Genomic DNA, 24,754 nt, shown 5'->3' with positions numbered 1-24,754 from the left:
CAAGCGTTAACCTTCCGACTGTTCCAGATGAGCACATCATCTGGAATAGATAAAAAAATAAAGAACATTTTAGTTTCCAAATGACCCAGTCAAAGTCTGGACTTATCTTACTGAGCTGCCTGAAACAGGCTGGTCAAGATTGGAAACATTCCAACATGGCTGAATGAAAACAATGTTTGGAGCAAAATTCCTCCGCAGCAATGTAAAAGACTCATCGCCAGCTACCACACATGATGGGCGACAGTCGGTGCCCTTCACTAGTTTATCACAGTCCTGCTTAAAATAGTAAAAACAATTCAACTAAACTGTGGGCATTAGAAGAAAAAGAAGAAATTCTTACTTGCAAATATTGATAAAGAAATAAGAACCTATCATAAATGAACTGTTTTATGTGCATTTTCATTCGATTTTGGCGCTGAACATCCTCATAGAATGACAGATTTCTGCTTACCTACAGTAAAGTCTGGGCCATAATACAAATATGACCTAAGTGGGAAGTACGTTCACACTGAAGGACATGACTTTTTTAGCAGCACTCTCTGAAAAGATGTAAAAGATCAACAAGTTTTATATATATACTGTATATATACTGTATATGTGTGTGTATGTGTGTGTGTGTGTGTGTGTACATATATACGTATATGTGTACATACAGTACAGACCAAAAGTTTGGACACACCTTCTAATCCAATGAGTTTCCTTTATTTTCATGACTATTGACATTGTAGATTCACACTGAAGGCATCAAAACTATGAATAACACATGTGGAAATATGCACTAAACAAAAAAGTGTAAAACAACTGAAAATACCCCTTATATTCCAGTTTCTTCAAAGTAGCAACCTTTTGCTGTGATTACTGCTTTGCACACACTCTGCATTTTCTTGATGAGCTTCAAGAGGTAGTCACCTGAAATGGTTTTCACTTCATAGGTGTTGCCCTGTCAGGTTAATAAGTGGGATTTCTTCCCTTATCAATAGTCATGAAAATAAAGGAAACTCATTGAATTAAAAGGTGTGTCCAAACTTTTGGTCTGTACTGTATATCTAAATTTCTTAATCTTAAAAAGTAATTCAATTCATCGCTTTTTTGATTAATCTTTTCAAGACTAAATACATTTATTTTTATTTGATCTGAAGATATGCAATACATTTTTGTTCTGCTGCTCACATGGTGTATATTTAAGAGAGAACAAAAGTCAATCAATCTGATCAATCAGGGCGAAGACAAAGATCTACTAGGGTTGAAATGATGATGGTGACAAACCAGCTCAAAGAAAAACAAGCTAACACATGCTGAGGGATTTTTCACCATTAGCTTCTTAGCTTAATGCATTTTGCATGCCACCATTTTTTTTTCTGTAAGGAGAAACTGAAGAACACCAGGAAAAACAGGTTACAAATGATCAAGAATTAATTCCACCGTAAAGCGCATCTGCTTTCAAAGCCTTTGGCTTTTACAATTTCAACACGTTTCCCTCTCCGTGTGCTTTAGTTGTAGTTGAACCTCAGCAGAAAAATACCAGAGAAAGAGAAAATTGATGTCACGTTTGTTCAATCTTAGTGTTGTGTACTCATATATACACGTTCTGAATTAAACTTCCAACCAAAACGTGTTCATGAAAGACAGCTGTTGTTCATATTAATACGTTTTCTACACCCACTTCATCATTCCAGTGTTGTGAGGAATCTCCTGTGGCCAATAGGTGAGAAACACCTTTGACTTTTTAGCGATCTAGCACTAGTAGGTGCATAGTCTGTTTGAAACGTCCTAATCCAAGTAGCTCATTTTAATCTAAAAGTCTAAAAGCCTGAAATGGCGTTGCTTTGAAAATAAGATGCACAGACCCACCCTGACCCGAATGAAAAACTCAAACGTTACAGACCTAGTTCTTGACCATCGTGCCCATTTACTTTTGTTTAAAGTTAATCCAAATTGGCTGCAGACACACTGCTTGTTTTCATACATTTTCAATCTTCAACTATCCCACTACAACAATTTACAGCCTTTGTTTACTGTGTTGCTGCCTAGAGCAGATGTTAGCTTTACTTTCATGATCATTCAGTGCCGTCCGACATAACAAGATGTAAATAAAAGTGTAAAACCTACACATGCCTTGAATTTAAATTTCTGCCCAAAGGAAAGACTCCCATCTGTCTCTTAGTGTGGGCAGGCTGCAGGATCAGAAAACATGCAGTATGTGGAAAACATATGTTGAGCAAACATATACATACAGTATATATTTAATTTTTTTGGGGGGGGGGGATGCTAGGGTGAAATGGAGAATCCGATGGTGTCTGATGCACAAATATTAAAGAAATATTTGAGGAAAGGATTATAAAAATATATAAGGTGAAAGATGATGCAATGATGCTGGTTTGGCAGGAAGCGAAAGAATATAAAAGCAGTTCAAAAACCCAAACTAAAGATAACCAAACACACAGACAATGATTGTAACTCACACATAAGGGAGCACTTGATGCTCCGTGGGCTTGTAATCAGTGGAAACTAAAAGAAATTATTGATTTGTTGAGAAAAACACAAGGAAAGATCAAAGTGGCCTCTTTGTGAAAGCTGATTCATGTCACAGGAGCCACATAGCAATGCACTGGTCAGAGCTCAGCTAAATGCGGCTAATTCACAGCCATAAGCAGTGACCTAATTTATGTTTTTTTTTTCTTGTCAGTAAACACCTAAGCCTTAGACCTACATCCGCTTAACAAACGCTTTAATTGTGGGGATAAACCTATTTGCCCAGACATTTTGGTAACCCAAAAACCTTCCCTTTATTTACGTCTGCAAATCAATCCTTTTGGTTTAGCAGCCATTAATCTAAACTGCTGTGACATTTACCAACACACCATCAAAACTCCACACAATCTGGCTTTTTTTATTTTTTGCTTGCTCTATTTACATCTGAGTGTTGAGGCAGTAATAGGGGGACTTTTTATTCGAACTCACAGCTAAGAATATCTCCCAATTTGGCCGCTTTGTGTTTCATTATTGTTAGCAGTTAGCAGTGCTGTAGGTTTCTGCGGTGACCTGACTCTGCTTTTTTGTCTTCTAATACTTAACCTGAAACAGAAAAAAAAAAAATCTTTCTGCAGAAATTGAACGTTACACAGACAGTAGTAATTATTTATAAATGATAAAAAAATATAAATAAAAATAAAACAAAAATAAATAAAGAAATACCAAAAAGAACCTGCAACCCAATGAATATTTTTATTGACGACCTTCGTCTGTGGTATTATTCACACTTGCCTTTGTTGCACATAATGTCTGCGCTTTTTAGGAATTTGTGATGCCAGTTTTTCCTGCACCATTTTTCCTTTTTTACTGTCATGTTCAACCAAATTTAGCCATTAATGTGCTGTTGATGTGCTGTTGTTGTTGTTTCTGTGGTTTATCTCACTTTGTGGAATTTTAGAAATTGTGTTGAGACTCTGCTGGACAAAAAAACAATAAATCCTCTTATTTGTATTTAGTCCAGTTACGGTTAGATTAACGGCTGATTATTTCGCTTTTAATAGAACAACATCTGACCAATATGAATTCAGTCTGACATTTTTTGACATGCACGCCTCTCTTCAGGTTATGACTGGCAAACTCTTGGACCTTACACAAAACAAGCTTGAAAAATAGATGAGTAGTTCATTCACGAGAAAATAATGAATTTTAGAAAACCAATGCCACCCTGAAAATAGTATCTGATTCCTCACAACTACCTTACTGCATGTCCTCCTTTATGTTTCTTCTTCCACAGCAGGTCAAGTGATATAACAACATATCTCTGCACTTTATAGGTTCTGTACATATGTTGTTTTTTTTTATGAGGCTTGGGTTGGTGGTCTTCTAATGGAAAAAAAAGTGAAGTCATATTGTTGGCAGAGTTCTAGCTTCAAAGTAAAAGCCCTGTAAGTTAAAATGCATCTGCTAGACAAGCAGGTGTATTGAGCAGCAACACAGAGGTTAAATGAGACAAAGGTTCACTGAGCGAATCTAATGCAAGCAAGCCTAAACCCCCAATGCAAAAATAATTTAGTCTAAGTCAATGACTGTTTGTTGGTGCCCAAACAAAATGATGGTGACAACTGAGATTCACCCCCATGTTTGTTCCCATGATCTTATAAATGCGAAGCTGAAATTTGTCAAACTAGAACGAGAAGTGGAAGATTTGACGCGATTGGCGGAGAAGAGACTTAGCTTAAAATTTGCTGCCCGTTTGTTTCCGTGCAAAGATAAAAGCAGCTTCAGTTTAATGATGCAACCCTGCTGCTTCGAGCCTCTGTGTGAGAGGAATGTCTACTTGTGTGACCCCTTTATTGTTTGGCATGTTAAGTCTTTGAAGACCAGCTGACCTGAACCTTTGTATAACAATGTGCAGGACATGCTGTACATTTTCTTGAGGTGGTCATTATCCTTGATAGCCCCTCAAAGGTCCCACAAACAAATGTTTCTCATGAGTGTGTGTGGATAGGTCTTTTGTTTATTTTTATTTGTTACAACTTTTGCTTATCATGATTGATTTGTAAAGCAATAGAAAGTGCAAAATGACCAAGGGGGTGAAGACTTTTCATAGGGACTGTTAATTTATTTTAGGTTTATTAGGCATTTGGTTTTTTTTTACAAAGGGGTACCAACATGCTTGTCAGCATCTGTATTGGATTTAACAAGCCACATCTACATTTGTTGCTGTTGCAATAAATGTTGGTTTGTTATTATTATTGTATTTCTTGTGGTTTTAATCTTTCAGCTCCTCTCCTTAGCTGTCCTTCTTTTCAGTCTTCGTCCTTTTGAATATCTTTTCACATTTGCTTTACCTCACGATGAGCTTCAGAAGAGCCTGTTTGTGGCAGAACACAGAAAAGGCCTCTTCGTCCTCTTGAGATATTATTTCCTTCCCTGCTGTGCCAGACATAATCTTCTGATACACTCATATATATATATATAAGATGCTTCACGGTCAGATGTCTTTTTATACGGTCATTGTCTCCATCTCTTGTAAACGCTTCTTCAACATACACACTGGCTGTTTTGGTGTTCAACTGCCAGACATCTTCAGTATACTTATAATATGGTATAATAAAAAATGACCTAGTTTCCCATAAATCCCAACAATGGTGAGCTTTTGCAATGCTGCAGGTTGAAATTTTCAGGTCAGTATTTACGATATTTTCTGTGGAACTGAACTCCAAATAATTTGTTCCTCAAATTGTTTCGTACAGCATATCTAAAATATTTCAAGATGCAAGTTGTGAAGCTGAAAATACACATGCAGAAAACACAGAATTTCTTTTTGTCGCCTTGAACTCTGCTTGACCTAGTTGTGCGCTTAACTGTGGGATGCCATGATGTGTAAAGTTATACAGGCAAAAAAGAAAACAGCAGTAATTTGGGCTATTTATTATGTTACTTATTATTTTTTCACAATTTCAAACAAAATATTTAATTTACAAGCTTAATGTTTAGCTATCAGCAAAAACAAAATATTTCATTTGAAACCAAGTATTTAGACCAGAGCTAAATATTTAGGCAACATGCAAACTCACTTGCCTGTGGGCGGAAGTGGACTACCAAAATAAAAGCTGGGTCTTGCAAACATCTTCATGAGCTGCTGGAAAGATTCAGAAACCTCTTTATCATAATTTCTTTTCCTCTTTTCAGAGCTGCATGCACACAGACTTGGTGCATGCTTTACACCAAAAGCCCTTCCTAAGATAGGTCCTGTGATTATCCCCAGGAAGGAAACGGTTTCAAACCAGAACCTACAGGTGCAGCCGGGTGGATAGATCTATATGAAATAGATCTATATAAAAATATCCCTCATCACCCTTTCCCACATTTGTAAGACATTAAGAGGAGAAGCGGTACTTATTTTTTCCACTTTAACCACAGGGTGCTACTAATTAATTAGTAATTAATACTATTAATTTCTGTATTTAAAATTATATTTTTAAGATATGATTTTAGGGCTATGTGAAACAAGCTTACATTACTCTGAAGTGTTTTTTTTTCCCCTTAAGTGTGCTATCTGGTGTAATATGCTGTGAAAGCCAATCTAAAACTCTCTCCTTATAGAAATGTAGCAAGGTAAATAATGCCAGCACAGGTTTAGTAAAAAATCTCCCCACAAAATGGACAGATATTCTGAAGTTGTCACATCCTTTTTGTTGAGGAAGTCAGCTTCAAACAAAAATCTGAAACTTCAGTGAAACAAACAAAAGGCTTAGGCCTCATTCAGCGTCCCAATCGGATGCAACACTTCCTTTGTAAAGAAGCCCAATATCCTCCTGAGCAGTGACAGAATGAGAGGGTTCATGTGAGTGCAGCAAAACAGCCCAAAAATACTTCCAGTCCTCCATGGTATTTCTGTTTTAATTATAATATTGTGCTTTGAGTCGAAAGGATTTTTTTTTCTTTCGGTTTCTCCTGTAGTGGGTTTTTTAACAAAGCATAAAATTCATTTATTGAAACAATTGTTTTCCACTGTGGAATGATTTTTAATAGACATGAAACTGAAATCTACTGTGTTTTCCGCTTTAATTTGCATTTCTTGGTGATTCATGATACTATTTGTTATAAGTCAGAACTAGAAATGATCACGCTATCGTTCACCTGTTTAGCAAAACTTAAGATGTAAGTTTATTAATACTACATGTTTGTCCAGGAGGAGTGAGTCAATTATTTGATGCAATCTGAAGGGTTTCCTTAAATAGAAACTTTTTAATACTTTAAGGAATTAATTTAACTTGAAGACCTAACTTATTTTTTGTCTCGTTGATAACTAGGATCAATTGGAATATGTGGATGATTGAATTGAAAAGATTTTTTGTTGTTGTTGTGAATTGGTGCTGTGTAAATGAAACCGACTTGAATTAAAGTCTGCACCTAAACATGTCAGAGATGGTTAAATCCAGATATCTAAAAATACTGCCTGACAGTAAATCAGACAAAATCTGTCCTGTTTCAGCTAAGTTTCAGAAAAATGAGGAGCTGATTTTTTTTTTTTTAATGACTCTTTCAAATTCAGAAGTTTTCATACATTTTGTTAATGTTTGGTAGAATTGTCTTTTGAGCTCTTTGATTTAGGTCACAACCTTCTTACAATTGTTCAATGGAATTTGATCCCACTGTCAATTTGAAACTCCCGTTTGTGACCAGGCTTTAACTACTTCACCAATACATCTAATATCACAACATCTTATTTTTATTCATTTCTTATCAAGCTATTAATTTTGCGAAGAGCACCAATCTCTGAGCAGCACTCCTCAAAAACATTGATGTTGCGATATTGCCAAACCTGTGCTTCAAAGTTGCGACGATGGTCTCTTGTTCATCCAAATGCAACAATGGTCATATTGGCCACTCAGTTTCAAACAGCAAGACATGTTTTTATTCAATTTAAAAGCATAATAAAAAATCAACATTTTCTTACTTTTAATTGACCTTAAAGAGGGTTTAGGGAGTATTATATATTTTCCAGGGTGTCATTTTATAAGACAATCAAGTAACTCTGTTATATTCAGCTGTTATAAAAACTCTGTATACGTATATCAAACGCAACTTAAAATAAATTTGACTTTGCGGTTTGATGACTTAAAATTGGCCTCTGTCTCTTTAAGAAGCTCCTACACCTTCTGTAGCATGTCGTTGCAACAAAGTTTATCCAGGATGCCGATTATAGCCGTTCTCACAAGCATTGGACTGAAAAGGAGTTTGCATGGTGAAAGATTTCTCAAAACAGCAGAAAATAATCAAAATCACACACCAGGTATGTTTTTGATGAGGGAACAATACACAAAAAATAACACAAAACAAAACTCAAAAAATCTATTTACTTTAAAACTGTGCATGTTTAAAACATTATGTAAAATTGACTTTTTTGATCTTTACATCATGTTATAATGCCATTCCCTTATCAAAAAAAATAAATAAAAAAAATACCTGGTGTGTTTTTTCACTCTTTTATCCATGTATGAAAAATCCTTTAATTTCCCATGGCAACCGTTTAGAGTTGCCTTAAGGTGTACTCTCACCAAGCGTCACCAAACCTCCTCCTTGGAGCTGCAATCTCCAAACTCAGTCCAATTTCTTCTAAGTGATGTTTGATATATACAGCATATAATTAAAGGTAACATAGTTACTCGATTGTGTTACAAAAAGACACTATGTGCCTGCAAAATACATAATACGGCCTCTTAGCATCTTCCTTAACCCAGATCAGCTTTGTTTTGAACAGCACAACTCTGGTTCGAGCACATACTGCTCAGACTTCATCACCATAAATGTATCATTGGATTAGACTCAACATAAGCAAATGCTAACCTTAATGAGTCTGATTAGTACCTGGAATCAAAAAGACAAAAAAAAAGCTGGATGATTGCAAATGAGCAGGTGCAGCCTTTAATGTTACTGAAAAGTTGATGGGGTGTTAAATACAAATACAGAGTGAGAAAAGCTCTATTATTCCAAAAGCTTTTACTGTTATTACAGCCATAAAAATCCCAGAGCTGTTTGTGTCGGTGCATCACAGCTTACAAGGGTATATCCAGCTGTTTTGTATCAAAGCATAACAGCATATGCGCTTTTAACACAGAGCAGATGCTGTTTGGTGAGTCGCGTACGCAATTGTTTGCTTGATTAATATGCTGACAGTGATTGATTGAAATGTTCATCTGCACCTTTTTGTATTTCAAACACTAACCAGACTCTTCGCTCTATCAAGACCTTCATAGCGTTCTGCCTTTGGCAACCGGTTGCATTACAAAACAAGTGTTTGGTTTTGATTCCTGGCTCTCGCCGTCTAATTATAAACTCCTTTGATTCCTGCTTTTGCTCACATGTATTTTCTAAAAAGAGAAAAATATAGCCACATGTATTCTTGTCTTTTTTTTCTTTTTTCTATTTTGCTCTGCCTGTTTCTACGAAAATCAAAACTTCCAAATTTAGCAAATACTAATTTGTGATTTAGAGCATTACACACTGAACTGGATCGTGTGTTTTCCTAATGATATGCACAGATTTATTTCCCCCACGTTCCCTTAGTCTTAAGGTTGAGGAGTGTTATTCTTGTCGGTCTAATTATGGATGGCACATGTCCCTACCACAAAGAAATATAAATGTGGATTGTACTTGTTTGCTTGAACAATCCACCCCTCCACAGTCTCCAGGCATTTGACATTTCTAAATACTCCAAATATGTTTTGGAACATGACCTTTTGTTCCCGTCTTTGTTGTAAGGGAGTTAAAGAGGTCTCTGCCTAAATACCATTTGATTAATAACTGTGTTGTGTAGAGGCTGTGCTGTACGCAATGTTTAACAACCCTTGCCACATTCTTTTTCTGCTTTGACTGCTTGTGGTCAGTCTGTTTGCTAATCCTTTGGCTTATTAACTGCATACTTTTTCTGTTTTTTTTGTTGTTTTTTTTCAGCTTGACTCTAAACTCGGGGTTAAATTGGGAGAAGTCTACCACGCAGTCAGTGTTTGGATTATTATTTGTTTTTTAATGAAAAGCTGAAATCTAAAAAGCGTTTTTCGCACATTTGCTCTCGGTGATATTATGAGCAAATAGATGCACAATTTAGTCGGAGACGGTGAAATAAGGAAATAAATAATTTTAGAAATTTTGAACCTACTGGCTATTTGAAGACAAAGTGTGAATCCAGATTATCTTGACCTGGATCCTGAAGTGAAAGGCTGGTTTGAGAGCCATAAAGCAACTCCAATGTCAAAATGTCTTAAATATTAATATTCAACATCCTTTTAAGATGATTTACACTAAAGCGCAGGGTGACTTACACGGAAAATAAAGATTGGAGATACCGGTGCACTTCCTGAGAAGCTGAGGATTTATGCAATGTTTTCTGTATTTTTTATATTCATGATTTTCAAATCCTGAAATATCCATCTCAGCCTTTGCTGGCGGGTAAAATTTGTGGCATTTCTGAAATATCGACTACATATTGGCCAGCCCTGGTTTAAAGGTTCAGATTATGTCGGTTCCTGAAACTGCTTTGATGTTTTCGAGCATGGCAAAAACCGCTGCTTTAAGTTTGGCTCATATTAAATTTCTTGTAAACTTCACCCTCCAGGACCAACTAATCCTAAATGATTACAGCAAGAGAGGTATCACCTGCTGGTAAGATGTTAACTGCTTATAAACTTTCAACAAAACCCCACTTCAAAAGTCTTGCACCATCTCTTTAAAGCTAACCTTGGGCTCTCCTCCTGCACAGAACGTGCAACAATTTTATCATCTATGATTTCTAGCTGATGAGGAAGAGGGCAGAACTTTTCCTCTGTTGAATATTTCATTTAAGCGTCTTGTGTTTCCATCTCGTTGGGTTTTTCCTGATAAGACGGCGCTAGAATCAGAAACTCGGTCATGTGTTTGTGGGTGGCTGACCCGGTCTGAACCCTCGCCTATTGCACCAGACTGTCAGAGCGAGTAGGCGATTACAGATGCTGTTATAAAACTTGTTGCCAGGCTCTCTTCTGTTGCAGGACCACATTTTCCTCCACTCTCCCAAACACACAGAGCACTGTGAACAGCATGACGTCGGTGTTCGCTCCTCGTCAGAATGTCAGCTGGTTATTTTTTACACGTTTTGTCTTATAAAAATATGCTCTGGGTGGCAAAAATACAAATTCCAGGTTAAAACGTCGAGGGTAAATAAGTGCAAGTGTGGTTTACCTGAACTGCTTGCACGATGTTCTTTGGTTGGTCTGGTTTTTGGGTTCGGAATCTTTGTAAAACCTAATTTAAGCAGCTTGGCGAGGGAACTCCATCACCCTATTTTATCCTGATTAGCGTAATACATTGTTTTGGCTTGAATAAAACTAATGATTGAGCATGTGAACTTAGACTCATGTGCAACTTGTCATAAAGTTTCCCATAAAACAGTAAAGCTATTCTGAAATTATCTTGTCGTGACAGGAGGACTTAAATTCTGCAACATAGTTTGTCCAGTCAAAGTCCTGCATTTGTCACATTATGGCATCAATATATATGGATACATAACTGATTAATCAAATTATTTTTTTGTTAATCAATTATCATATTTATGATTAATCACACTCATGATGTAATGTAAAAATACACAAGCAAACCCGATCAAACAGAGGCTAACTCAAATTCTACAAGTGTAATGATGAAGATTTTTATTATTTTTTTTAGAAATTCTTTTTCAAACTATTATCTAAGCTGATTAAAGCTTAACATTATCAAAAGTTTTCTACTTTCTCAGGAGTTATGGAAAAGGTTTTGACCGCTCAGAAATCTTGAGGTCTACTGTAATACCTCAGGGGCGGAGAGTTTGGGAGAGGCAAAAACACAGGAAGGCAATTCAAAATGTCAAACCACCTGCACATTTCAATTTGGAAAACCGCCTCAACATAAAAAATAAAAGAAGAAAAACAAACAGAATGGAGTGTCTCAGTCTTCTTCTTCTGCCTGAATCTCCTCTGGGGAACCTGGTGTCACAAGGTGCCGATCAGCCAATCAGAAGTGGACTTCAGAGAAACGAGACTTACCAAGTCAAGAAGAAAAATGGTGGCTATTATTTGTTTGCCACATTCCTTAAACTCTGAGAGAACATAGACGTACAAACTACCCTTGTGGACAAAGTATTATTTTATGCTTTCATATTCAGCAAGTTTCTAACTTGTAATTGTTTTCACTGAATAAAAAATATTTCATTTGGATAAATGTTATCTGATATGTACTGGCATTTAGGAAGCACTTCTTTTAGTCATTTAATGTCACTAAAACAATTATCAGATTGATTAATTAACAGGTCCATAAAGAATATTTTGAAAAGGACTTGTTGGCACCAGTGAAATGTAAATGAAGTTGCGTTTGTGTTTTCCTTAAATACACTATTAATTAATTGGCACTGGTTGTTGTGAGATCTTTTAAACTTCATATTCACAGATTCAGTTGCTAAACTCAAACACCAGAACTCAGTAATGTTTTTTTGATGAATATAGAAGATAAATAAATGAAAAGTTGTAGATGTATTTTTTATGTTTTTTTTGCTTTATGGTTAGACTCCAAATTCAGCCACTCACTCATTTTCTGTAGCACTTTCACTCAGTTCAGGGTCGTTTAGGTGGTTCAGGCCATTACAAAGGTCAGCGAGTTAGAGGACGGAGTAAACTTTGGACAGACTGTCAGTGTAACATAAACCAAACACAGAGACACGCACAAAAAAGGTACTTTGGTGGACCGTTCACTGATATTCATATCTGAGTGAGAATTCAGCGGTACCTGGAAAAACCCAAATGAACACACATTCCAAGACAGAGCCACTGAAATGTAGTGATCTTCTTGCTGTGAGGAGGTACTGAACAAGGCTTTGGTAATCGATGTGTTGTTGATTTGAAACACTAATATCAAAATCAAAAGTCAAAATCGTTCACCACTACTCCTGCCGATCTCTTACAACAATTCATAATGTTAATAAATTAATTTGTTATTAATGAAATAAAAAGCACAGCAAATGAGCTCGAATACAAATTATTCGTAGTACAATGTGTTTTTTTTTTTTACATTAGTGTGTCGGGTTAGTTTATCGTCAGGCAGATTGGAGCATCACTTGTAATTAAGTTCCAACATACCGATAGAACTGAGATAATTACATTACCTTTTGGTTTACCCTGCTGTCGTGTAATGTAATGCAAATGAAATTAACATCTGATATATAATAAATTCTCATTATGTGTTTTGACGTCTTTGGGAACATTTATCTGCTAAAAAAAACAAACTTGGATGATAATGGATGACGTGTTCAGGATGCCTCTTTCTGTGGCCATACTGTATTTATCCAAAGGACGAAGAAAGGCGGTGCAGCTCTGATTTTAAGTGACTAAACTATTTGAATCAATCACTAAAGACATTTTGTTCTTTAAGAAATATTGTCGTGGTGGTCGACTTAACAACTTCATAAGATCTGGTCCAAATTATGCATCAGTCACATTCTGGGTTATTGTGGTTACCTTTCATTATTAGTGACCTTAACATCCCGACTCTGTTTATAATCAAAGCGAAGGACCCATACTTTTCTGTGAAATAAGCCCAACTTAACTTAGATGTCGTTTCTTTAGTTATAGCACAACACAGTCACAGTCACTTTTTCTATTCGTCATGCTCATTTATGGTAAAGCATGATTTTACCAATTAAGGTGAACTCTGTCGTCCTAAAAAAACAAACTCCACCTGAACATGGCCTGGTCACATAACAGAGTTCTTGTTCAATATGTCCATTTTTTCCTAATATATTTTAACCAAATATCTGTTTCAAAAGTATTTATTTATATTCCATATAAATCACCTGCAGCCCATACCATTAACAGCATTCAGGTGAAAAGAGGGAAGTTATCATGGTTAGATAAAGGCTTTTTGGAGTTGAGACGATGCGATTGCACACGATGCTACAGTACTGGTAACTTACAACTATTTAAATATGAGTAGAATGTAGCCTTTTGTTTTTGTGTGTGATGGGAATATGGCCAGGGCCAAATCAGATTTGTTACGGTTCATTTCTTAGGTGTAGCCCCGGCCTCACAGCAACTTGAAAGTTTCACAATCTATGTCAAAATTTGTCAGAAGTCACTCAACCACCACATAGTTTACAAATACCAGCTGATTAGCTTAATTGCTGGGTCTCTTGTGATGACATCAACCTAAGTAAACAAAACTGATTTAATTGTTTCCTCAGTGAGCTTTTAAAAACTTTGGATATTGTGAAATCCTGCTGTAGAATTGTATTAATCATTATATAGCTGCGTATTTATTTTGAATTAATTTATTATTATTATTATTATATTTTTTTTATTAGTTAGAAAATATAAAGCTTCTTTCCAGTGAAAAAGAAGCTTTTCCTTATTATCTACCAATAAAATCTGTGAAATAAATGGCATTATACTGTTCTGCTCTAACATCACTCTGAACATATTTTCATACAGCATTATGCATATTTTACACAGGAATGAACTTGTTATTAATTACATTAAAGTTTGATTATATGTATGTTCCTCTCCATCCATCATGTTCGCTGTTATTCTTCTTTCACTTCCCTCCATCTCCTCCTTTTCCTCCTCCTCCTTCTCCCCCCATGTTGATGCCATCTGAGGTTGCAGGCCCAGGCTATCGAAGCTGCAGATTTACCCAGCAGCACACGTCACTGAAAGGGGAGCGTAGAGCTCCCGAAATAGCCCACAACAGCAATTGGGAAAACAGGGTCCAAGTGGTAGTTACCGAGGACCAGTTTTGATACTAAAGTGAAGCCTTCCAGGAATTTGTCAAGACTAGTTCAATGGTTCAGCCACACAGGTGGGCTGATTGATTCATTCATTGTATGTTTCAACCACACTGGAGGCAGCCGCAAGAAATATTTAAGACTTTATTTAAAAGCAACATTTTGATAAAGATGTGTTGCCTTTACATTTTTCTTTTTTTTTAAGAGTTACAACATGCTCAGATTGTTCAATTACTGGGACCGTGAGCAAATGAAATTGTTTTCCTTGACCTAATAATACGTATATGCCTTATGGCAATTAGGATCGAGTAAAATGGTCATCTGGGATAAACCTGAGCACATTTCACGCCACAAAAGTAGGATGCAGCTCAAAATATCAGATAATTACACAAGTAACAAAAACAGAGGTATGTACAAAAAGAAAATGTGCTATTCCCTAAAAAAATGTAAACAAATCCTGCAAGAATGACTGACACGACTGCTTTCAGCATTAAAAGGTGGAGGAGCAATTCTGTTTCTGTCAGTGAACCATCCCATAAATAGTTTCAACTCCTCAGATCTAAGCTTTTAGAGTTGTGAAGGTACCTACACTGTAGTTTTTTTTTTTTTTTTTAGAAAACTCTCATCATTACTTCAGATTAACTTCTTCTCTTGCAGACGATGTTAGGAAACCCTCAAGATAAGAAGGTTTTTAAAAATCAAAAACTGCTTGTTTAGGTGTTTCTCAATATCTGCCCCTTTAACTATGCCTGATCCTGTTTGTTTTTTAGAAGATGACATTTTGCACACAAAGGTATTCCTCCTTTGAATCCTTCATTGTTTCTCCTATACCTCTTCCCCTAAAAACTTACAGTTACTCAATGTTGGGTCGTGAATCCCTTCTTTAAACCCAAAGAGAAACCAGAAATACTCACAATAAAAATTGTCCAAACGTTATTGCATATTTGTCATTTCATACCGACCAAATGTACTTTTTTTTATTACATTTTTCTTTCCCAAGCAGGAGACAGTCCTATTTAAAATGTCGCATCCTGGCAATATTCTGGTAATATCACGGCAGTAATCGGAAAGATTACGGCCATAAAATCTAAACACATGAGCGTCGCCTGTCTAGAATCACTGCTTTTTTTTATTTTTTATTCCTAGATTCCCTGGAATCGAAGGCAACCAGAAATCTATTAAAAACAACAGCAATGAGGTGTCTCTCAGTTCTGGTCATTTCACAAGCTGTGAGCCTGAAGCTTTATTGAATGAGATCTCTGGATGCTTGTATAATTGTGGGCTGTTTTGGATCCTGAGAAAAAACACGGAGGGTTTAATTAAAAGCAGATAACAAAGACAACATTGAAGAGTTTTTCCCGTTTCACTGTATGCAGTGCTGTTCCTAGAATCTCAGCAAGTCTCCCATTGTGGAGAAGCCTGGTTTGTGGATCCCAACACTGATTTGGAACTGCAATAAAGACGCACAGCTCAGCAGACCCTGTTCCGCTTTATGTATGGCCAAACTATTAACCCTTGCACATGAAAGCCTGTGAACTACACATAACCTCCTATAATTACTCTTTTAGGTCACTTCTAATTAACTGATGGCAACCATTATCTTTCTTAGTTGTGAGCTATGTCTTGAAGTTGTGTTTACAGTCAGGCTAATGAATTTTACATGTGCAAAAATGAATTTGAATATGCAAAGTATCAAACCATGAAAGACACTATGTTACAGCATTTAATCCATAAAAAGATGCCCCACAGCCAGAACTCCTGGGCTCTCTCCTGACATGACCCTACCTCATCCATTTGGTAAATCTGTCGTTCAATTAAATCATTACAGTTGACTTCTTTACAATAGATCTTTAGTGCTCCCAGGGTGGGATAAACCATGAGCCAATTACAGATGTAAAACAGATGAAATCCTCACTTTAACACATATTTCAGGAGACGTCTGTTCTCACGGGTTCTCTGAGAAAAAATAAAATAAAATAAAAAGACAGACAAAGTTTTTGTTGCAGTAATAATGTTTGTGGGCCGCTCAGAGTGATGGCGGTTTCATTAAATCAGCTCTTAAAAATGTTTCCAGGATTCCCCTTGATGTTGCTACAGTGTGTTTGAGTTCAGTAAATAACAGGGTTGTTTGTCTCTCTGTCTCAGTTTGGGAGAAACTTGAATAAGATGATGGATGGTTTTAGGAAAGCTGGAACTGATGTGATATTTTTCAACTGTGAAGTCCTAAGATAACTTGAAACCTCAGCTCGACATCCCCCCACATGTATTGTTCTCCTGGTTAGGATGTAAGGGAGCCTTAAAGTAGATTCCCATCCTGTTGCAGCAGCATTATCTCATAATTTCATCATCCTCACTGTGCAAAATTATCATGGCTCCATGTCCAGCCTTGTTCAGTCGTTTCAGACCTGTTTTTTTTTTTGTGACTGGAGAAGCCTGGTCTGAATGCAGATATAGGTGTATCTTTGCAAGCTTTTCCTGATCTGATTAAAAATTCCTTGCAAATGTATTTGGCTACATTTTCTCACAAAATAACCATAGAATTTTACAGTTGGAACCAGAAGTTACTTATATTACATTAAAAAAGGAACACATTGAACTTTTCCCCCCTCATTTTCTGAAGTTAAATCAGTCCAAATCTTTCTTGTTTTATGTCAACAGGGACCACCAAAATTATTTCTGTTTACTGAATGCCACAATAATAAGATTTATGTATTAACAACATCATGATCGAAAGTTTACATACATAATGGCTGCTATCTCTTTAAACAATGAGGGAAAGCCCAGATAATGGTGGCATGACTTTGGAAACGTTCTTGATTGGCATGATGAGAAAATCAAAAGCAATCAGTCACAGTATCAGAAAGAGAGTGGAGTCTGGATGGGAGCAACATCCAGATGGCTGAAGGTGATTCATTCATCTGTTTAAACAATTGTACCTAAGGATAGACATAATGGGAACGTCCAACCAGTTCTGTGTCTCAGAGATAAATGTGTTTTGGTCCAAAATGTGTAAATTGACCCCAGAAGAAAATTCAGGGGAGCTGGTGCTTATCTCAAGTGGTCAACAGCCGGGTCAAGTTGAATCCTGGCTGCAAAAGGTCTTCCAATTGGATAATAAGCCTAAGCACACGGGCAGAGTTGTTGTAAAGTGGAGAAGGACAACAAAAGCTGTGTTTAGGTGTGTCCATCATGAACCTCCGATCGCAATCCTACAGAGAATTTGGCACGAATAAGCAAGGCGGCCTATGAAACCGTCTGAGTTATACCAGTTCTGTCGGGAGGAATGGACCAGAACTCCAACAAACTATTGTGAGAAGCTTGTGGATAGGAAACGCAAACCAACATCAGAAAGACTAAAGTTACAAAGCTCACAGGAATTTAATTCACAGTTATAAGACAATGTGAGATGTCGAGTTCGCAACATCTCACAGAGGACTGTTCAACTCATCGTGAGTAAATGGCAAAGATGCAAACTCGGCAAGATGTGGGTGTCCACCTAAACCGGGAGAACAGGCAAGGAGAGCTTTATTCAAAACAGCAGCTAGGAGGCCCATGAACACACCATGGTGGTGGCAGCATCTTGTTACAGGGAAGCTTTTCTTCAGCAGGTGCAGGGAAAAAGGTTCGAGTTGACGGTGGAATGGATGGACCTAAACAAAAGGAGATTATTTGAGATAATGTGTTAGATGTTGCCAAAGACTGTAGACTGGGGTGTAGGGTCTCCTTCCATCAGGACAATGACCAAGAGATACAATAAAACAGTTTACATTGTGTATTCAAAGTCTAGACCAAAATCAAACTGGAAATTTGTGGCAAGACGTCATGTTGACATCCTGTCTCTGTTCAGTTTGAGAGATATACTCCACAAGACCTGCGGCTGCAAATATAAATATTTAACATAAACCTAATATAAACCTAATAGACATGGAAATACATGTAAAACAAGTATTTATTTATTAGGCTGACTGGTTTGAAATGACAGTAGCTCAAACAACCACTCACTGTAGAAAACCAGCGCTCTACAGAAAAGTGCAACTTTTCTGAGGCAGACAAAAACCCCTGCCGGCCCTGACAGGTGAGAAAGCCATTGTCTTTTCCAAGGATAATTGTAGTTAATACCTGTGAAAAAATTGTTATATTATTAATTAAAAAAATATAATAGTAGACAACTGTTATAGTGCTATTTTTAGTAAGCTATTTTATTCAAAAAGCCAGAACAAGTTCATCCATATCTGAAGCTCAGAGGCAGGCTTGTTACAACTAACAGACATATTAAATGTTGTCTTCAGGCAAGACATGTGGCGTAAGAAGAGAGATCACTAGTTTGATATGCAATTAACAAAGTAAAAATCCTTCATCATTGTACTAACTATGCTGTAGAAAGAAAATGAAAGCATGCACTCTGGAAAAATGCATTTCAGTCGCTTTTCTTTCCATCATGGTGTGTGTTGGCATGGCTCAGCTGCTTCTCCTTTTATCTTCTGACTGCAACACATTTGATATTCATGACTGCAGAACCTCCAAAGACAGACTAAGTGTTTCCCTGCTAAATATTTCAATTTCTGCTTGTTGACATCTTGAATGTAGTGTAAAACTTCAGTGCATTCTTCCGATGCATTAATAAAGAGATTCACATAGTATTGTCAAGCTTTATTGCACAAGACATAATACACATTCATTGTAGTAATAAAAAATAAATAACAAGTTACGCATTTCCAACATTTAAAGAACCCTGGCTTGCCCCTGCCTTTGTAACATTCCCTTACACCAAATAATATATTACTCCAGTAGTAAAATGAAAATATTAATACGAGTTTAATCCATTGATTAGACAGCAGATTTCCTTATTAGGCTTAAAAAAGAGGAAACACTTGCTGTTAAAGCAGAATCTACGCCCCTAGTTTTAATGTAGTTCAACTTATTACAGCCATTTTGAATATGTCTGAGTCACTTGTAACATTTTGCTTGCGAAAAAGCAGTGGAAGTAAAGCATATGGCCTGTTTAGGGACGGACGTCTAATACTGTCCAAACAAGGACAGCTGATTCAAGTCACTTAATGGTTGTGAATGAAGTTAAACATGTCTCAAGTTGTGGAAGATTGAGGACATGTGATGCTCTGCTCTGCAGGCAAACAGCAAAGTAATATGTCGTAACAATCAGGTCGAGGATGCCATCTAGTGGCCAGACGGAGACACATACAATCTGCTAACAGCAACACTTCACTGATGGACTTTCTCAAAAACACACTAACTGATGTATTTTTATTTTTGAAAGCATGATATGTAACAGTTTTAGTGATCATTGTGGAGACAGTCACTCCTGGAAAACTAAATATTTAGCACTGGGTCAAACGGAGGTTTTCCTATTCCAGCCTGACAGGAGGCGAGTCAACGCTTTCCGGTCCAGTCCGAAGAAAACCAGTGAGAACCTCGTACGTGGAAAACACCACCATGTTCACTGGGAATGCACGCAGGCAGTTGATGCCCAAGCTCTTGAAGAAAACCGCGGCTCCCTCGGCTCTTGCCGTCTCCACGACGCAGTGGAAAAAGCCCTTGTACTGCTTCGGCCCTCGCACTCCGTCCATCTGCAGACGAGCTTTAATCACATCCATGGGCGTTCCGACAAACCATCCTGCCATTCCTGCCACTCCTCCAGCCAGCATTACACCAGTCCAGTCTAAGGGAAACAAAATAATATCATTACATCCTTTTTTTTTTAAGCGTTCCTACATTTTGATGGGATTCTCGGATTTGAAATGCCTAACAAGGTTGGAAGAAGCTGCCTTTTACTCACGTAATTTCTTATTGCTGCCGCCTGACATCCACTCGGAGACGGTCGCATAGGTCAAAAAGTAGGTGGCATACGACGGGGCGTCTCTCAGCATGAGCGGCAGAGCTCCTCTGTAGAGCCCCTTGAGCCCCTCTTCTTTGACGATGCTCAGCAGGCAGTGAACCGGGCCGCGGTATTTTGGTCGGAGCTTGTTGGCTCCTTCCCGCGCCGACTCTGTCTGACACTGTAGACGTACTTTGACTATATCACCTGGAGACATGACTGATATCTGTAGGAAACAGATCGGAGGCACAAGCTTAAAACACCCAAATGCAGATACATTTGTTCAGTTTGTGTAAGGATATGTTTACTAGTAAGATTAATAAGATGCAAGGTAGGTTGTGAACCTGTTTTTTTTTGTTTTTTTTTAACCTGAGCTACGCCGCCAACCATCCCAGCCAAGAAGATTTCCAGTTTGGTGTTTGGACTCCAGTCAGCTCCCCTTGCCTGCTTCATGCACTGCAGGCAGTTCCTGTAGGTGCCAAACACCACTGAGGACGTCAGCGAGACTGTGGTCAGGGGAAACGACATGCCTTTGAAGAAGCCGTGCACCTGATCGAACGACGGACGGAAAAGAAAGACAAAAATCTTTTACTTCATTTTGTTTGTTCCGACAATTGCGCTGCTTTGCAATTTTGCTTAATTGGGGTTACAGCGATTTACTCCGCTTACGATTCAAACTCAGAGGTTCACATACACTTCTTCGGTATTTTGGTAGAAATGCATTTTAAGTTACACGACTTTGGTCGAATCGTTTTTGCAACTGTTTCACTATAAATTTTCTAAAAAGATGGCCCACTCTTAATGACAAAACTGGTGTAGAGTAACGTTTGCAGCCCGTTTGGAAGAACCCAGCTTCATCTTCTTTACAATCGGTATCCCGTTTTCGCTCTCAGGATCTCTTGATACTTGATTTAATCCATTTTCCTCTTCATACGCTCGATGTTTTCAGGGCAGAGGAAGTACAGCCAAACACTTTATAAAACAGAATCCACAAGGTGTCCTACTTCAAGCACACGTGATGTGCAAATGTGTGCTTTCAAAAAGGATTTACAAAATAACTGGGTCTCCAGGATTTAGTGTTGAACTTGAAAAAAAAAATCCTTGTAATTATTTTAGTTGTTAGTGTTACTTACATATGCAGGTTATTGTGTAAGTAGTTCAATTAAAACACCTCAATCTCATTTAAATTTTTTTCAATTTACCAAATTTGCAGTTTTAGGTTTAAGTCCAAGATCTTAAGGTGTAACTGCAAATGTACTGTAGTTGTAATTAATCAATATCTACAACTAAGAAAATAGTTGTTGCTTCTTTTCTTAAGCAACAATTATTGCTTGTCGGTTTTAAATAAATAATTTGTACTGCTAATGAATCTACAGAGTGGGCCATAAGTTTCCATACAAAGGAGAATGTAAAATGTATATTTCGTTTATATTTCAGATACCCAAGAAGATGCGTTTGACAAAAGAGCAAAGAATTGAAATTATACTGAAGGCTGGATCGGGAAGCAGTCGCGTGGCTGCACAAAACTTCAACAGAAAACATGGAACGAGCGTCACACACACGACACTGTGGCAAAACTTATTTGCAAGTTGCAGAAAACTTGAAATGTTGCAGATCCACCACGCAGCGATTACACAGAATCCCACAAAAATAAAAACGGTTGTCCAATATAGAATGTTTATTTTTTCTATGTATGGAAACTTATGGCCCATCCTGTATTTAGGATTTTTGTGTAAATATTGCTATACAGTAAAATAACAATATTTCGTACTCAAAGAGAAATTCTCACAACGGCCTACAGAGAACCTTCAAATCCGTGTCACTATCAGGTCTAATTAGATTTACTCTAATCTAATCACTTTATCTGTAAATGTCCTGGAAATAATATACTTACCCCTTCTTTTGATATGGTCTCCAATACACACTGATACACTCCCGTGAACTCTTTCTGAGTTTGGATTCTGACCTACAAAGGTTAAGAATAACATAAAAATGTAAAAGCTGTAATCTAGAAGTCATTATTGTGCCATCAGTATCTGAGCCTTACTGTACCTTCACAGTGTCCAGAGGGAAGCCCACGGTGACCCCACACGCCCCTGTTGGTTCGGACCAAGGACAGCACACAGATATTGTTTTCCAAACATCGCAATCATACGAAACAGATGCAAAGGAACGTGTACTCACAATGGCAGAAGCAACAAAGGTTTTCCATTTGGAATCAAGCTGTTATTAATTCAGCTTAACAGAAACAGTACGAAATGCTGACTGACAGATGTCTGCATTGTTATGTCTGCCTTTAGGTAGCAAAGCCAAACCTGCACAGGTTTAAAACTAGCTTAAACAGGAAGAAAGTAATTTTTTTTTTTAAAAGACGTCGAGTCATAACTAATCTGATCTTTGCATATGCCGTTTCGTGTTTATCACACACTGACAGCGGCTAGCCATTTTAGCAACTGCACTAAACGCTAACAAGCCAGCGTGGCGAGATTAGTTTCATCCATTACCTGCAACAGATCCGGACACGAAGTCCACGATATGCATCTTGTCGAGTGATCAAGCCATGTGTACACTGAAACTCGACCGGTAACCTTGACTGTTTTGCCGTTACGTGACAGCCGGTGTTGTGTCGCATCAAGCGTCGAGATGTTTCCAAAATCATTTGCGCTTCTTCGCGGTATTTTACGGTTACTTTTTAACGCCACGGTGCATTCAAGTTACATTTTAAAATCCAATCTCCGGACTTGACATCAAAAACAACCCCCAGATCAAATAAACTACTATTGAATTTATATCACTGACCATTTCAAATTGTAAATATTTAATTTTTAGGTCAGTAAATTTCAAAACATCTCTAGAAATGTGGATACAGTTGTTCAGGCATTTTGAATTCAGTTTGTTTTGTTGCTGCTGAATAGTAATTGACCAGATGCAAAAAATTTTAACAACTGAATTGAATAAAAAAATGACATTGTTATTAACTTGATATATTTCCTACTAAACATGGCAAAAAAAATCTCATTAGATGGTCAGAAGGAGTAAATAGCATTGTGTAGACTTTACATGTTCATATCAAGTATTCTGACGACTTCCATCCTGCAGAGGACACAGTAGAGACAGTACTTCCTGGTGATTCTCAGGAAGAACAATTTGAGTACTGAGCTCTTGGTGTACTGAATCGCTGCTCCATGGAGTCAGTGTTCAGCCATGGCTTCTCACTGTGGCTCTAAAGCGGCACTGCGGCAGAGAGGAAGCAGCTCCAGAGGGTCATCAACACAGTAAAGAGACTGACTGGCTGCCCTCCTCCATCTCTGGAGGAAGTTCTTAGAGACCTGCTGCCTCCAGAAAGCCAACAGCATAATCAGGGACCCCTCACACTTGGTCACCACCTCTTCCAACTCTTACTCTCCAGGAGGTTGTGTTGGTTTGTTTCCACTATATTTTACATTTATTTTAAAAAATTTATTTGCAGTGCTTTGGAGAAAAAAAAAAAAGACAATAAAGGGATTCTGATTCTACCAGTGACTTACTCCACGCAGTATGCAAACATTAGCATGTAAGCTAAAATGAGCTAAAATGCTGCTACTAGGATGTGGCTTATCACAGGCGCATCGACTAATATTGAGTTACTTCATTTAGTATGTAAAGCTTAACATTTATATTTAAAAAATTAGCTAGAATGCCAACATCAGCTTAAATGCTACCATTAGTCTGTGTGTTATCACTAGCATGTTGACCTTTTCATGTTGGTGCTACCACTAGAACGTGTGCTATCTCAAGCATGGGAGCCTATGTCCTATGCCCTTTATTTTGTAGCGTATGTGTAGGTCTTATTTTGAAAATCCAGTTGTCAGTTTAGACTGTCCAAGTCTCACATGGAACCTTCCTCCTTTGGTCTCCTGCCACCTTGCCTTTTGGCAGTGTTTTCCTGCCAAGCTGGAAAGACTTGGATAGAGTTCATTGTGATGAACTCTATCCAAGTCAGTTTCTGTTGCTATGGTAATTAATGACGATCTGTCAACTCTCATAAAGAATTGGATCTTTCTGAGCCAGCCACTTTGACACAAATAACCGGTCCATTCAGGAAGTGTAAGAGGTATTGGAAAAATGTTCAAAATGTGTACCAGGGCTGTGTTTTGTTTTCGATTGTCCCGCCCTTCACATCTGGGATGCTTTCAACCAAAGTGAAAGCGTGGATGAGAGAGATATATGGAAGTCAACATACTGGGGGATAACATGACCATATATCAAATTGTGGAAAAAACGTAAAATATATTTTTAAATCGTCTTCACTTCTGAACAGAGCACAAAATAATTTGCAAACTGAAAGTTCAATGGTGTTTCTAGCCTCCTGAGACCCGGGCTTTTGTTTGATGTGCATTTTTTATGTCTCCTTACTATTTGGGATTAGTATGACCTCATTTTAGTTGAAATTAAATTTTAGCTTTCTATGTGCTCTTGAACTGTGTCAAAACCAATGCCCTCATATGAGGACAATGGGTCTGTTTTTGCATATACATTTTCTCCTTGTCATTTGGGATCATAAGGACCCAATTAGCCTAAAAATGAAATTTTAGCTTTCTACCATATGTGGTTATCTCAAAACCCAATGTCCTCAGACGAGGACATTGGGTCTATCTGTGTGACGATAAGACCATGCA

At 37.5% G+C, this 24,754-nt stretch overlaps 1 protein-coding gene across 1 annotated transcript; it reads right to left on the bottom strand.

Moving 5' to 3' along the window:
• Window positions 1–18,898: 18,898 nt before the first annotated feature.
• On the bottom strand, window positions 18,899–22,764 carry slc25a47 (solute carrier family 25 member 47). The gene is made up of 6 exons (XM_005812608.2): window positions 22,601–22,764; window positions 22,149–22,192; window positions 21,991–22,062; window positions 20,466–20,645; window positions 20,058–20,322; window positions 18,899–19,940 (listed from the first exon to the last, which is right to left on the bottom strand). The coding sequence occupies exons 1-6, from the start codon at window positions 22,635–22,637 to the stop codon at window positions 19,627–19,629; spliced, it is 912 nt and encodes a 303-aa protein (XP_005812665.1). The 5' UTR covers window positions 22,638–22,764; the 3' UTR covers window positions 18,899–19,626.
• Window positions 22,765–24,754: the final 1,990 nt, after the last annotated feature.

The sequence above is a fragment of the Xiphophorus maculatus genome, chromosome 15 (assembly GCF_002775205.1).
Source record: "Xiphophorus maculatus strain JP 163 A chromosome 15, X_maculatus-5.0-male, whole genome shotgun sequence".
In the NCBI taxonomy this organism is placed as follows: Eukaryota; Metazoa; Chordata; class Actinopteri; order Cyprinodontiformes; family Poeciliidae; genus Xiphophorus; species Xiphophorus maculatus.
Note: the sequence above shows the minus strand (reverse complement) of the source record. Positions and strands in the feature narration are given on the sequence as shown.